The 16,515-nt window shown below is 44.4% G+C and overlaps 1 protein-coding gene across 1 annotated transcript in view; it reads left to right on the forward strand.

Moving 5' to 3' along the window:
• LOC135393894 (transmembrane 9 superfamily member 1-like) overlaps nt 1–16,515 on the forward strand; it is a 39,232-nt gene that overhangs the window by 4,118 nt on the left and 18,599 nt on the right. Inside the window, exons 2-5 of the mRNA XM_064624229.1 lie at nt 2,191–2,280; nt 11,638–11,719; nt 15,808–15,912; nt 15,998–16,116. Of these exons, the coding sequence (XP_064480299.1) occupies nt 2,191–2,280; nt 11,638–11,719; nt 15,808–15,912; nt 15,998–16,116 (396 nt within the window). The remainder of the gene's footprint in view (nt 1–2,190; nt 2,281–11,637; nt 11,720–15,807; nt 15,913–15,997; nt 16,117–16,515) is intronic.

A 16,515-nucleotide genomic window follows, 5' to 3' on the forward strand; every position in this document is an offset into this window, starting at 1 on the left:
AAAAACTAGTAAAAAGAAATGCCGTTGACCGCATGATTTTAAGTAACGTCGTTTTTTTATTAGAATTGAGTGACACGTTTTCTGGGACACCCTGTATACAGTGTGCTTTCTTTTTTTTTTTCTCGACAGTTTTTATTTTAAAAAAAAGCTGTGAGAGCAGCGCTGATGTCATCTTGGCAGGCGGGTTATGCGGCCAGCGGACATCCTGTACGACAGTGTATGCAACCAGTGGACGACTAATGAGCTAAGATTAATTAATTGACTTATTAGTTATGTGTTTTCAGTCATTATACAGATCCATCGTCCTTATTAGACACTCCGAGAAGCGGACGTACATTGAGATATAAATTCCCAAATTTCGCTATGCAAATGAACCGCACTAACTAATCTAATTACTAACTTAATTAATGAAATTTAGCTAATTAGTCGTCCAGTAGTTGCATACACTGTCCTAAAGAATGTCCGGCTGGCCGCATAACCCGCCTGCCAAGGTGGCAACAGCGCTGCTCTAGGAGCTTTTTTTTTGCAAAAAATGTATGTCGAATAATAATTTTAAAAAAAAATCCTCCGTGCATATCAGGTTTCACGATAGTCCCCGGCTGAATAGTTCGTGAACAAGCGGTGCTTTCGAAAAGCCTTCTTTTCAAGCTTCCCTTGTGACATCGACCACGAACTGGGGAGTGCGCGGCTTTTTTGCATACGCTTATTTATTAAATAAAACTCCCAGAACTTTTAAATTTTACTTCGGACGATTTCGGAGCCTCTGTTTTACCGATCGAGACATTCCGCGAAAACTATTCCAGAAAAAAAAAAAAAAGAAAAAAAAAGAAGAGAGAGAGAGAGAGAAACCCGTCGACACTCGGTGATTTTTTCGAGTAATTAATTGGTTTCGGTTTTCATATTTCTTGCTCGGAGCAGCGTACCAATGCGTTCTTTCACTCAGCTGTCCGGCTGCCAATACACCTCTACCGAAGAAACATCATCGTGACGTAATCATGACGTAATCATGACGTTGGTAGACATAACGAAACCGAAACAGCGCGGACGGAGAGCACCGCCCGTTTTTTAATCATTATTTTTTTAAAATTCCGCGTTAGCGCCGCGAAGCAACTGTGGCTATGAGCGGCGTACAGACGTGGACAGATGGAGAGAGGACAGCGGGAAGGAGTGGGGGACAGGGGGGGTTAGTGTGCTTCCTGGGCCGACTTCAGAGGGAACTGTGCCGACATTCGTCTGGAAAGTCTTCGGGAAAACCCAGGGAAACCCTCAGACAGCACAGCCGGTGACAGGGTTCGAACCCGTGTCACCTCCCACTGTTTCACAAACCCGTATTCCTTCACGAAGGTCGAGGATCCCTCCTTTGTATCAATGGTACACACAAAAAGAGGTGCGTTTTTAGCCGCTTTGGTGTCTTTATTCGCGTTCCCGAGTCCACCGCGAAAAGGAAAGAAGGATCCACCGAAAATCAGTGTCGTAAAACCTGTGCGGAGTGTGGTTTGTTATTACGACTTAGTTCGCGCTTGCTTTGTATAGAGACAGAGACATCATGAATACGTCACGGTTACGTTTCTTCGGTAGAGGTCTATTACGTGTTCATACGCCAGGTTCACGCGCGGGGGTGACGGAAGGTAAGGAACGGACAGAAGAGACGCTTCGGTCGGTGCCCTCGTCGTCATCACGGTAAAGGCACGTTCTGCGGCGGTTCCTTTATCTTCCGTCACCCCCGTGCGTGAACCTGGCGGAGGAACACGTAATCCGCCTCTTTCCGCACTGTCGTCTATTTTCCAACCAGCTAGGAAGCACGTGGGAGGCGGGAGAGGAGGAGAAGTGCCCGCGCATGCGCTCTGACGAAGGAGGAAAAAAGTGGCTGCTCCGCGCAAGAAATATGTGATCGGAAACCAATTAATTTGATTTTTTTTTTCTAGAACACTATTCGCTGAACGCTGTTTGGTCGGTAAAACAGTTAAATCTGAAAGTTAGGAGTTTTATTTAATTAATGAGCGTATGGAAAATTGAAAATGAGCCGCTCACTGTTCAGTTCTTGGCCGGTGTCTCAGGGTTGCTCACTGAAATGGAAGCTTTTCAATTGCGCCACTTGTTTACACATCTTTCAGCCGGGGCACCTCCGTGAAACACCCGGTATGTATATTTCGAAATTTGACTAAAATTTACATTGTGTCTGTTCCACAGGTGGTCCTCTACGTGAACAAGGTGGGGCCGTACTTCAACCCGCATGAGACTTACCACTACTACCAACTACCTGTTTGCAGGCCAGATAAGGTAAGGGAAAAAGAACGGTTTTACTCCATGTAAAAATTTGTGCTTATGCATACTGATTGCGCACAATATCAGATTGCAGTTTCAAATGTTTATACAATCCAAATTTTTGTTATAATGCGCATGTTTTTTGGAGGTCGCTTTCTCCTATCCGACAGCAGGTTAGCGAAGAAGTTTTGCATTGACTGGGCACTTGCTACTTGGCGCTTCCTTCAGGTAGCATTGAAATCGAGTTTCAGTTGCCAGTGGAAAATATTGAGTAATAATGTGCAGTATAATGTCGACACAATTTCGGATGTCTGAGGAAATGTAACGATGAGCAGAGCTCCAGATTTTAAATTCGTAATTTATAATTACTAATTTTGTTGACGCACCAACAACTATGGAGTACATTATATGAGAAGTGATTCGGAATCAGTCCGAATCACTGTAAATCTTGTAAATCTGCATTTCCACTTGGTAATGTGGGGCTTGTTGTTCACTAAAATGTAAAGGAGTTGTTTCCATTCTGTCCCTTAATTCTGTTTGTATTTGTTCATGCATGAGGTGATCTTTCTGTCGGTGCACGCTTGAACATATAAAAGAAAGAGCGACACAGAAAACTTTTTTTTTTACGATATAGAAAGTCTACATAACAGCAAAAATAGCCAGCACATTTTTAAACAGTTGGAAGCTCTCTAAAGCTTTACTAAGTGTGCTTGTATTCTCGTTGTCTATAAATATTCTTCATATCTTGGAAAGCTTTGGTGCCGTTGTGTCTCAGCGGAACCTAGAAATGAACGCAGGCAATGCGCATTGCATAAAGAAACAAAAGCGACCGCGCGCTGTGTACGTAAAGTTAGCTTTCCCTCGGATACTTGTTATGCAAGGTGAAGTGCTCTTTACAGGCACGCGCGTCGCGTGACGACCATCTTTTATTTCAATTCCATCTATTCTGTTCTTTTTTCGGCATCGGATACATGTACTTTTCGGGAACTGATGTCGACTCTCTCTCGACACAGTGCTCGTGTCGAAACTTTTTAGTTGTTCTTTCAACGTTTTCCGGTTTCACAAACGCGTAAAATGTTACTGATTGAGCTCGTAATACGGAGAAAGCGCAGCTGCAGAGTAACATGTTTCATTTTGGAAAGCTGAACTGGTAACTAAGACATGGAGAGGAAAATAATGACAAACAGAGCTGCCAAACGTGTTCGCGCGTCTGAAAAGAACGGCACAGCCCCTCGTCGAGTCGGAAGTTGAGATAAAAATTCCGCTTCCAAGGCTCCCATCTTTGCGCGTTGCTTTGTAGCGCGAGTTGGCGTCGTCATCAGCGAATTGGAATTTGCAACCCCGTTTTCTGCTACTTTGATAGATTGTGCACTGACTCCTTCCCCCTCCCATATTCATGCGCTCGGGTCGTATTTGCATGCATAAAGTGGGGCACGGTGTATCCACGTGGATGATTGCTTCCACGGCACTCACAATAGGGGCGAAAGCTACAATAAGGCGTTCAAAAGCGCCGTAGCCCGAAAGTAACAACTCGCAAAAGTGTCTCGCTGGCGGCGAAAGGTGATAGTAGGGATAGGGCGATAGCGAGTGTATGATCTATTTTAATACGCGGCAGAATGGAGAGTGGCGCCCTCGCGCGGCGCACGAATGAAGTTGTAGTCTGTTGCCGCGGAATGACCCACGTATCGGAGGTGTATCGTGCGGTAATAAAGTGATAGAACGTGGTGTGATGACGTTGTTGGCTTTCGAAGGGATTGAATGGGAACGCGGTGGCGCTTGTGGGGGAAAATAGGAGGTTTCTGTAGATGACTATCGGTGCGGCGTTCGCGCTGAAGTGAGAATACGTGGGAGGGTTGGCCTTGTTTGTGCAGGATGTACATGATGTAGGTTGTTTTTGCATGCGGATTACGTTGGTTATTTTAGTGGCATGGATTGGGGTGGGGGCTTTCCCTGCATGCAACGCTGTATCGGTAAATGTTTCTGTCATTATTTTGTTCCTCTGACTTATTAGCCTGTATTTAAGCAGCATAAGCTAACATAGTATTTGAGAAGCAGGTCCTCAACCAGAGATTTTTTTTTTTTTTTCGTGCGCTCGGGTCGTATTTGCATGCATAAAGTGGCACGGTGTATCCACGTGGATGATTGCTTCCACGGCACTCACAGTAGGGACACCGGTACAGTGTTTCACCCAATTACAGATTGCAACTGGAAGAAGAAAAAGAAGAAGAAAAATGTGCGCAAGGCGTTGTCATTGGGCGCGTTACGTTCGTGCTCCGGGAACATTCCCTCTTTCAGGGGATCACTTAACACCTCCAAAGTGACTTCCGGTGCACGTTCCCGGGTGCACCCTGCGCACCCCTTCTTCGGTGCTGGGGAGCCAGGGAACGCTGGGGAAGAGCTGGGCCAGTTCCGGAACGTGACGCATGTTCCGGTGTACTGCCTTTCGAAATGGCGCAACCGTTGCAACACGTTGCAACCGCCCATGCTCTTTGTGTTTCCGGAATCATCGGATGTCGGCGGTAAATAGTTATAATATTATAGAGAACTGCTATGGTGTACTGCTATGTTTACCTAAAAGCAGACGACAGAAGAAAGCTCGATAGGTAGCGCGCGCTCAGCGTCTCTGGCGCTCGGCTTCCGGATAGTCTCACAAACACCATTAAGTGCAGACGCCAAGGGTACGTTCCCCTAAGAACCCGGGATATGGCGCTGGGGAGTCTGCTTAACGCGCCCATTTGTAGTTTATTTCAGCTTGGAAATTAGCTGTGCCGTTGTTGTTGATTTGCTGTTCAGCCAAGCAGGCTCTACCACAATGTCATCAACTCCCGTGTTTATTCGAATATAGGGCGACATTTTCTTTCAGAAATATATTCTCTATACTCTCGGCAATTCTCATATAGTCTCATATAGTATATTGGAGTAAATACGGTACACGGTGGAAGACAAGCCCATCACTCCCGGGCACGTCAGATATATCTGGTGATAAAACCATAGCGCTCGTCAGAACTCAAACTCGTTTCTTTTTCTTTTTTTTTTTTTTGTTACTTACTCGGATGTATTTCCTCCCTAGCTTAGCCAATTTTCAACTGTGCAATACATCGATGACTTCTCTCTTAAAAAAAAAAAAAAAATGAAACATGATCTTGCAAAGATAGCTAGCGAACGATTGCTCTGGAACGACTTCCGAGGGCCCTCGAGGTGAAATGGAAATAGTAGGCGTTGTTCTTTGCTAAGCTTCAACTGCGGTCTAATCAAGCGAAGTGCGAGCTCATAATCGATCGTTGGCGAGAAAACTTCGCCAGGTAAATTCGCAGCCCTCAAACTTGGACGCATTATCGCGGGCGTATTGCATCACTTCTGTTGAGCATTTCTGAACTTCATCCGCTGGGGGGAAAAAAAAAAAAAGAAAAAAAGAATGAAATGAAATAAGTTCAAAACGTGCTATCTCAATCGGTACAGCGCATCCCGCGATGTGCAACTTTGTGCTGCAGACCACACTCCGACGATACATACGTATTTATACGCATCGGAAAGAACCATTGACGCCGAACAGAGTCATTTAAAGCGAGATTACGACCGAACCGAACAACGCGGAGCGTCGAATTTCGGGCTTCGGAAGAGGATAACAAAGAGTAACGCGCAGTTCGACGCCGATACGTGCGAGGATGGGTTGAATATTGGCCCCAAGATATGCAAAAAGGATTCCTTCTGGGCAAAAATGAAGCAGTCATACCGTGTTCTTATCTCTCTACATTTTTCTTTTTTTGGAATCCCCTCGTTTCGTTTCTCGCGCAAAAATGCCACAGATCACTCGAAAAAAAAAAAAAAAAAAAAAAACGTACGCCAATCCATAGAAGAAAAAAAGTAAAGCCAGAAAGTGGCGCTAGTGCCCCTTAATATTCGGAATAGGCAGGTTATTTTGCGAAGGAATCGCAGCTATCTTTCCATTTTCTTCAGTTTACGGAGCAACTTTCGCGAAGGAAAAACTGGCTGCTGTTCGTTAGTAGCGCAGCCCCCCTCCTCAAAATCTGCATACGGAGAAGAAAGCAGACGACACTTTTTTTGCCCGCGAGCCGTGAGCGCGCTCGCCGCCGCTCTCGAGCAAAATGGCTCCGATAGCGGCGCGAATATGTTGCCAAACGGTGGGGGGGAGCGAGTAGTAATAACAATAATAATAACCCAGCGACAAGAAAATCGCCCTTTATCTTCTAAAGAGTGCCGCCGCCGCGACGACGGGTTATTATTGCGTGTCGCCCCCACCGTTTGAGTTTCCTGAAACTAAACTAGGTGGCGCGCGGGTGGGATAAGGTGCATGGGCGCGGAAAAAGGTGCAAATGGGGCCCGACCGTGTTATACGGGCTAAGTTAAAAAAGGAGAAAGGAGAACACCGAAACGAGCGGCGAGAAGGAGGTAATTTATATAGGCAACTTTTATCGGGGACGGCCAAACGGGTGTGGTTAGTGTGTGTGGATTTCTTCACTCCTTATGCTGTTCTGTTGCCGTTTGTTGTTGCATGAGAAAGGGGGGGAAGAGTTTTCTCTCCTTTTTTTTTTTTCCACGAACGCCGAGATGATGTACCTTGCGGTCGGAGCTTGCGTGTGTTTAAATTTGTGCTTGGGCAAAAAGGGAAGTGGGTGAGGAAGCAAATAAAGACGATATGGGGCGTTTATAATAAATTTTAATAGCTCGCCTGTGAAATTGGCGGTACCGCTTTCGCGAGAGGAACGAACATATTGTCGACGAGATAAGTCCCTTAGTTTGACGGGGAAAAAAAAAAATGAAGTAAGAATGAGCTTGTAGGAGAGAGGGAAATTTGGGGTTACATCGAGAAAGCTCTTGCGAGGGAGGAAAAAAAAAGTTTCCTATTTCGAGGTGTTAGTAGTATCATTTTTCTTGTTCTTGCGCGTGCAGGCTGTTCCTATATGTTCGCTTTCTTTTTTTTTTTTTTTTTTACTTCTCCGTAACTATAGTGTGTTGCGAGAATGGTTTTGCACTATCTCTCCTGAGAAGGCAATTAGCCTTCCGCGTTACACCGCCCTTACCGTGGTGGTGTGAGCGGACAAGATTTGAGGCAAACGAAATGGCATTTTGCGGGAAGGGGGCTTTCTTAATTTCCTTTCACATGTTTTTTTTATTTGTGGCTGCTTGTAAGGTTTTCTTACGCTTATGTGGTGAAGGGTAGTCGAGGGGATGTGTTATGCGTACCAACTTTTTCCTCGTTCTGGCTCTGCGACGGTTATGGGTCGAACTTACGTGTAATGTCGTGGCCTGTGCCAGCTGCTTGTAGGCTGACATTGGTAAGTGTATAGTGCAACGAATGACTACTGCTTTCTCAGTCGTGGAGGGATGTGGCGCAAAATTTGTTGGCGCTTAGGAATGAAGGCGGTCGTATGTTCTTGAGTTCAGGTTGTGTGTATTTGTGTTGGTACACTTTTCCGTATTTCAGTATCAGGGTTTCGTGCATGTCTGTAAAGTTTTATGTGTTCATAGCAAAAAAGTCGATGAAAAGGTTAACCATTCTGAAGAATAAAATTTTCCCGTCGCATGATTGCCAAGCGAACCTAACTTTTTTTTTTTTTTTACAGAAATATGAAGTCCTCCACGAATAAGCACAGGCCCAACAAAAACTATGGACAGTATCGCAACAGAAATAGCCGAAAAAAAAAGTGAAATTTCCGCTTTAGCCCCGCCTGCTTAATTGTCGCAAAGAAGAGCGCATGGATGATGCGGGGAGAGGAGGAAGTGTTCCCGCGTCTTGTTTTACCTTTCTTTTCCCTGCTTTGACCTTGATGCTGGTGACAACCACCTTATCACAAAAAAAAAACAAAAAAAGAACAACCGTCTTATCACAACGAAAACAAAACAAATGAAGGCGGGGACACTTCCTCCTCTAGACGCACATTTCGCGCGCGCTTCTTTGCGAAAATTAAGCAGGCGGGGCTTATGCGTAGTTTTTACAATTTTTTTTTCGACTATTTCTGTTGCGATACTATGCATAGTTTTTGTTGGGTCTGCGGTTATCTGTGGAGGACTTAAAATAGGGGTAAAGAGGAGGTAAAAAATAGTGAGGTTCGCTTGGCAATTTTCAAAGTTAAATTGACAAAAATAAATTTCCCGCAAGTAAAAATTGTCCAAAGCCTTCCTCAATGGTGGCGAAAGTTTCCAGAAGGTAGTTACCGAAGGTCCCACAGTCCTCCGCCGAGTACGTCGCCAGTTAGAATTTTTTATCACTTTAGGTGAAACACCCGGCGTATACCAAAATAACAGATACGAAATGGTGCAGAAGGACTAGGCGTTTGTCTGCTGAGTATTTAACCTGGGATAAGGAAAGCAAGAAGAAAAGTATAAAGACTATGGCAAGACAGTCGAGAACTAGACAGTGGGTAAAAAGAGATGCGGACGAAACCGTCACTCGGAATGTACGTGGAACATAAACAGGAAATACGATCGGAGGGAATTTTCGACAATTCTAGAAGGAGCGCGTTGCTGTTTGAGGCAAGGACAGGGATGCTAAGAACATAAAACACACGTAACTAAATACTCGAAAATCACGGACAAAATGTATATGTGGGCAGGAAGAAAAGACCGCGGATCATGTCGGGTTGAAATATAAGGGTATTCAGCCGGCGTAAGGGGACATGGCCATATCGGAAGCGAAACGACAGAGACGAAGTTAACTTTTTTGGCAACACAAAACACGAGGGAACACCTAAACGATTGGTGGGCTAGAAATAATACTCTAATACTGAAACTACAATACTACTTAACTACTATACCACTACCATTCCTCCTCCTCCTCCTCCTCCTCCTCCTCCTCCTCCTCCTCTAAACTATAATACTCCAATTCTAGGCTAGGTAGCGATAACCCTGGCTGCATTCAGCTTCATTCGTTGTTTGGAGACCTTTCCTGCGAAGTAAATATTGGTACTGTATGAGCAAAGACTGCATGCGAGCAAGATGTTAACCGTTAAAAAAACATGGCCAATGTGAGATTTCGAATTGCTCCAAACACTGCTTCATTCATCAAGAAATGATGCACAATATTCTCCTTCTGCCGTGTCTTTACGGTGTGTTAAAAAAAAAAAAAAATAGAGAGAGAGAGAAAATAAACAACGAAACAAAAACAAAGCGCTCTGAAAAAGCAGCAATGAGTAACTGTACGTGACGTAATTAGATCCGTGTGACGTGGCATCAGCGTAGCGAGCAGCCGCGAGGCGTCATTTCCCACTGGGCGGCGCAACGTGCGGTATACTTACCACGTCACGGAGTGGCGTCAGCGTCGTCCCTCATTCATTTACTGACTCTCCGAAGGATGAGAGGGGTACACTGTGGAGAGGGTGTTTCTAGAGGGTGTACCTCTCTCTATCGCTAGAGGCCACCTACAATCAGTGGCGTAGCCAGAAAAATACTTCAGGTGGGGTTCTATGGGGACTTTCACAGGGGAGGAGGATTTCACCATCGTTTCCCTCTCCCAAATGCACTACCAAAGGCGCCTGCCTTGCTGCACAATACATCGCAAGAAAAAAAAAAAAAAATGTCGAGGTGCTTTCACTGCTTCTTGAATTTCCTCTGCTACAGTGCATCTCTCATCACGGAAAGGGGAATAAAAAATAACTACTGCGACGCAAAGGGGAAAAAACTCTACTAATGAACTGCACATTATTATTATTAATTAATGGAATTAATTGCACATCATCACTATCATGTTAGACCAGCAAACTGAAACCTTACATGCCAGCGTCTTTTACGGTGGATTGAGGTAGGTTCTAACTGAGGTTGCTAACGTTAAAATTACGAGTCTGGCTTTTTAGTTGAAACACGACCGGTGCCTCGACCAAGTGCCTATACGAGAAGTGACAGCTTATATAATCCACGACGCGGATATTCTTGGCGACAACAAATGGCGTCGGAAGTCTGCCTCGGAAATTCGAGTCCAACCCCCGCGTCTCGGGCAAATCGAAACTCCAATCTTATACTCTCCGGGCAGGGTAATCCCATTCGGCCTCGCCTTTATCTTCGAAACTCCAATTCGAGTCCAGAATCCCTCTTCAAAGCGCTCGAGCCAATTCTGGATTTTCTGCTGCTTCCTTTCCGGGTTGCTTCCGGTTGTATAGTCCTACAGCAGCGTCAGTAGGTGAACTATTTGTTGGTACTGTGCGAATACACTGATTTTGAGGTGTGTGACACGTGTTTCGTCCTCGACGGCCCATGTAAAAAAAATAAAAATAGTGTCCGAAAGTTTTAAAAAAATCCCGAAAAGAAAGCGGATAGAGGTGTCATGCTCTCCCCACAGAACTCCAACGCAGGTATTGCATTCGTGCAGTATCTTGATATCAGATGGATTATGAGGTTCCGTAGCGGGTGATGAGGGGTGACACCTTGCCGTGTCTGCCTGCTTTTTTGGCAGGTGGGGTTGCTTCGAGAATCCCTGCGCTGAAAATTTGCGCAAATCCTCGCTTTTGCTTCGCACGTGGTTCCCATCTGAGGCAACAGTTTCTCGGGGAAAGGCCACGGAATCCTATGGCCTTCCTATGGCCTTCCTATGGCTACACTCGCGATGTGGGGTAGTTGGTAGCGGTGCATCATAAAAGCGGCACAAGAAACGAAAAAACGAGAGAGCTTCACGGGACAACTGCTTACCTGCAGCTAAAGACTTTTACTACGACGCGAGGCTTTAAAAAGAAAGGGAAGTTCACTGGAATGTGTTACGTCGTACACAAGCATCCGAGCTGTAGCTGTCAGGCAGCTTCTTACTCACATGGACTTCTATAATGGAGCCTCGTAGATGTCTCTTGAACTATAAGTCAATTGATGGGGAGCTCACGCGCGTGTTCTCCCCTGCGCATTCAACAGACCTCTATACGAAAAACCTCATCATGGCGTTGGTAGACAGACTGAAACCGAAACAAATCGGAAGGGGAGGGCTGGGTTCCACGAATGAGCACGACCTTATTCGCCCCCTAGCTTCGAGCGTAGTTAAGCACTATGACGTCATTTGTTTACAAACAGGGAGAAGTTTATTATATATGCTTCCTGTATTTCTCTGCACAACTGATCTTTATAGGTCGCTTTTGTCGACGTATTTTCCAACAAGGGGATGCATTTGCATTGCCTACACGGGCTCTATGGCTTGCGCTCTTTCTACAGCGTAGGCTAGTATTCAGACATCTCCCAGCATGGCCTATGTAAGTCTTGTTTCCTGACAGTGGTATGGAATACACCGACCTTATTCGAAGTCGCTGGCCAAAGACGGGAGAACGCGTGCAACATGATTTTGTTTGAGAACACAATACGCATTGTGTATTGCTTGGATATGCACTGTATAGGAACGGTGCACACGCGTTGTTTAGCGTAATTTTTGTTTGGTTTTAGATTGTTCATCGCAGCCTCTCTCTGGGCGAAGTGCTCGATGGCGATCGGATGGCGGAGTCTCTGTACGACATCAAATTCAAAGGTACGTGTGAACTCTGGTAGCATGCCTTTCGCACGCTTAGGACTCAGCCTTGGTTGGCACTCAAGTTTCACTCGCGGGAGCTCGACAGTATCGTTTTCGCAGAATCCTGCTTGAGAACCACCCGTAATACTTTGGTGTCCTGTGCTCTCTAGCCGTGTGCTCGTAAGGTGTCAAAAAATGAAGTCACATGCTCAATGGTGCAGGCACCATTTCTGTAGGCTCCTACATGAAAGTTGTTGGATATTAAACGGAGCTTCGTCGTTTTTTTTTTTTATTTATGGATGACTACAAATTCAACAAAAAACTCGTGGTAACCAAACTCTGCGCAAAGAAAAAGTCAGCCACACAAACATTGCTCTTGGTTCATTTCTAATGGGACGTAGTTGTCTCGGCACAGTTGGGTCGCACTATACCGCTAGGGGCGCCACGGGGGAAACAACGTGCCATAATTATCACCAGTGAGACGGAAAGTCAGCAAATTAAACGAAATTGCACTTCGTTAGGCGTGAATCTCAAAGGTTCACGCGTTTGCGAACTCCCGTAAGTGCATTAACATTCACACGAAGTTTCGTTTTGATTTCTGCACCGGTGGCATCCCTCGCGGTAGCTGGGCGCTACTGTGCAGAAATCGACATGTTGGCATCGATATATGTGCGGAAAACGAAGTTTGCGTGAACTTTTTGTTGCGCAGAGTTTGGTTTCCAGCATTTTTTGCTTAGTTTTCATCGCACAAACGCGTCGTTGTGTGCCACTGGGAGTTCGTACGGTAAGCAGGGAACGCGCTAGCAGATATGCCGCCATAATGTAGGTCCTCTCCTCTCACTGTCCAGGCCTTCACCCACATCGCGTTCACCGTAGTTTTGTTGTTTCAAAATTATTGCACTGTGTGAATATTATTTGTACTGCGAACCAAGTAATTTTAATGTTTTCAACGTTAATAACCTTCCAAATATCATATATGGCAGCGAAACAAAACCGGAACTACACTTCGAGGGACATTATGGCGGCGATTTCACCTTTTCGAAGCTAGTGCCCTCTGGAACCCCTGTAAAGCGTGCTCTGCCGTGAATCACAAGAGTTGTGCTGTGAAGCCCGCTTTAGGGTTCTGGCAGTCCCCGCCCCCCACTGTTCTGGTAGTCGTTTTTCATTTGATAAGTTCGGTTCTACATTCTTAGCCCGCATAAAAGCGGTACCATTAGGAAGGCAACAGGTTAGTGCATGCCTGAGATTTTTTAAGTTAAGATTGGATGTGGTGTTTTTGAAGAATAGGGTTACGAATATGCTCATTTTCCCAAAGCACTGTCTATTCTAACGCATATTACACCTCTCCAGTAGCTTTAAGAAGTGAACAAAATACATCGCTAAAAGGAGCAAAAAAGAAGCTTCCTTTTGATGTAAAATTTGTTTGTTTGGAGTTTGTTGAGGAGAGACTTTGCAGAGGACTTGTTGCTATGATACAAGGTGTTTGGGAGTTAACGTAAAAGTACAGCTCTGAGATACCTCTCCCATCGCTGGATGGCGCCATGTAGGTGTAGTGGAAGCGCTGACAGTTCTATGTCCTCTGCAAAGCCTCAGACCTCTAGCAGTCTGATCAAGGTTAGCTCCATGACACAGCTTCAAGGCATACTTAATGACAACACAGTTTCATTGACTGGAGCAGAACCCCCCCCCCCCCCTAGCGGGAACAGTGAAGAGAGAAGGGCTGGGATACACCACTCGTGGTACAGCGCAGATCATGGTCCACATACAAAGAACAATTGCCTACGAACGAGTTTTGCCTTTCATTGCTTTCGTAAGTGTTTGTGGTGCATATGGAAGCGGCACGGTTTTGATGACATGGGGAGCTGGTGGTTGCCCTATGAAATTTTGAATATTCATCTTGTTGAAGTGTCTGAATAATGTCCTCAGTCCCTGTTGCATTACACAAGCAATATGAGAAACTTAGAGCACTCTGTCCTGTCAAAGCTGTTGTTGTGGAGTGTCTGTCTTGTTGAGGTGATTCGGCCGAAGTGCTGCAGGTGTGAGGCAGGTAACTGTTATGACAAGCTCTCCCACGATGAAATGACACCACACAGTGCTCCGTATGAGGATTGCACACTGCTGCAGGAGCTGTCATGCAAAGATGCATGCAATGCGAATAATTATTTCATAGTAGTACCAGTGATGGCCAGTAGTTAACTACATGTAGTTAAACTACCTGGTTGTAGTTAAAAAGTAGTTACCAACTACTTGCAGAAATGTAGTGGCAGCTACTAGTTAAACTACTATTTCGAGTAGTTAACTACGGTAGTTAGGTTACTGCAGGTGCAACTACTTCCACAGTATTTCCACAAATATTTCCACAGTGGCGCAATCGGCACCCACTACAATATTTGTGCGTGGAACATTGATCTGTGACGAAGGAGCCTGAGTGTAAATCTCATACATGGTCGTATGTTGTACATAACTTTATAGCGAAGCTCTCACTCAATATCATTATCACTGCTTGTGATTCATATTTAGGTGTCCAAGAACACTACAAGAGATTGGTGTTGATGGACAACGTTAAGTAGTTGACGTAGTTAAAATACATTGCAGTAGTTACAGAAGTAGTTTTAACTACTCCCCTGAAAAGTAGTAGAACTACTAGTTAAACTATAACATCGCAAAGTAGTAAGCAGCAATTTCTCTCTCGTGCCCTGGAATGTCCCTATGTATTCGATGTTTTTTGATTAAAACTAAATTAGAGAAAATTTACCCAGCGTATGTTTTTCTGTGTTTTTCGATTAAGACCGAAAGTGCGGAACCCTGGTTATACTCCAGTGCTCCGAGAAGCATGATGTTTGGCTATTTTTTCCCGATAAAATGGATCCTGAATATCACCCGTAAGGTAATTATCATGAATTTGAGTAAAATCGACATGGTCTTTATATTGGTAGGGTAAAAAAAATGACCTTTGCTTGGCAAATTTCCGACTTCACTTCTAAAAAATTTAGATAATTAAACTTAGGTTACATGACGTGCACATCAGGAGGTGGCAAAAACCTAGTAAGAAAAAGTGCCATTGACCGCATGATTCTTGGTGGCGTAGTTTTTTTTCTATTAGAGCTCAGTGACATGTTTTCTGGGACACCCTGTATAGTATGTTGTTGCCCACTAAACTTGTTTATTTTATTTTTATTTTTTAATTTAATTTTATTTATTTATGAAATACTGCAGACTCCGTTGGAGTCCGAGCAGGAGTAGTGTCTGACACTACACAGACAGGAATGCAAACAAGTATCTATCAGAACAAGCAATTCCGAAGTTATCACATAATGCAAAAATAGAATAGCAGCGCTTTGCACTTCACGAGATCACAAGTGTTTGACAAGACAAGTGCTACATACGATCGAGACAGGAAAGAAAACTTTCTAGTGATGTAAATGCAAGCTGAGGGATATTATTCCAATCTTCTATAGTGCGGACAAAAAAATGAATTTTTAAATCTACTTGTACGAGCATACATTGGCATTAAACTGTATTCATGACGGTGTTGGGTACTTCTAGACTGTATGCTAGATACATACTGGTCAGTGTGTGCTTGTGCTACTTGTGTGTACTTGTGCTGTGTATTGATAATTTTGTGTGTGTTGTCTCGGGTACCGTGCTTTTTGTAGTCGTGCACCAGCTTGTCAGTGCCCTGCTGCTCCTGTGGTTTATTGTTAGCAATTATTGGGTCCCTAACATAAGCAGAACATTTTACCCCCTCTCAAAATTGATGTATCGCAGAGAAATACTAACTTGTTCCTAAAGCATTTATATGTTGTAGGTTTGCGCTTCAGTTTTAGCTCCGTCAGTTTCTTACAAAAATGGCTCCAACATGTAACGCAGACTGAAAATATACATTCCTCGATGCCCATCAGCTAAGCAAAAAATCAAGTGCGCACAAAGTCAATATTCCGACATATCTTGGCAGCTTCTTCCCACAAGACCTTGTGCGAGGAAAAATATGAAACACTCACAATACAAGATGTACCGTGATGAAGGACTGGAATACCCTCTTAGAAATGCGAGCCTCCGCATGCAGAAAACATTGTGCTCTCATCCGATCACGTATCTCCTTGCAGTTCCGATTGAAAAACAGCAGTTGTGCACGGTTCACCTTTCCGTTGCCGATTTCAACCAGCTGAAAGCAGCTATCGAAGATCTCTATTACTTCGAATTTGTCATTGGTGAGTGTCGCTACTGCCTCTACATTCTCTACTGTCTCACCTTCAACAATATTGACAAATGTTACACCATATGACATTCACTCAGACAGTCTTCGACTATGGGGCTTCATCGGCCATTTGGAAGAGGGCTCGTTCATTCCACACAAGCACAAAGTGTATCTGTGGACGCATCTCACTTTCAACATCGAGTACAATGGCGAGAAGGTAATGTACTGTCTTACGGGTAACAGGAGCAAGAAATTATGCACCTCGAAAAATTGAATATCTAGAGCAGGGGCCTCATTGGACAGCACAAAAAAGAAAAAGAAAAGAAAAAAAGACCATAATAACAGGAGCAGTATAGTTTTTTGGTAGCTATACGATTCATAACAATTCATTGCCGAAAAGGTCCGCTTGACACACACCAAAAGAAATAAATAAGCTGCCTTTCCAAATGGGGTACTCAAAATATAAAAAAAGATTCGAGAAAAATGTGTTCTTTAGGAGCATTGAAATTATCTCGACTATACTTGCATTTGCTGACCAAGAGTGAGGGAGGCGGTTACCATTGTTTCGCGAGTTGCAAGGCTTCTGCCATGGCATGCGAATCTAACAAACTCACTC

This window comes from Ornithodoros turicata, chromosome 5 (assembly GCF_037126465.1).
Source record: "Ornithodoros turicata isolate Travis chromosome 5, ASM3712646v1, whole genome shotgun sequence".
Classification (NCBI taxonomy): Eukaryota; Metazoa; Arthropoda; class Arachnida; order Ixodida; family Argasidae; genus Ornithodoros; species Ornithodoros turicata.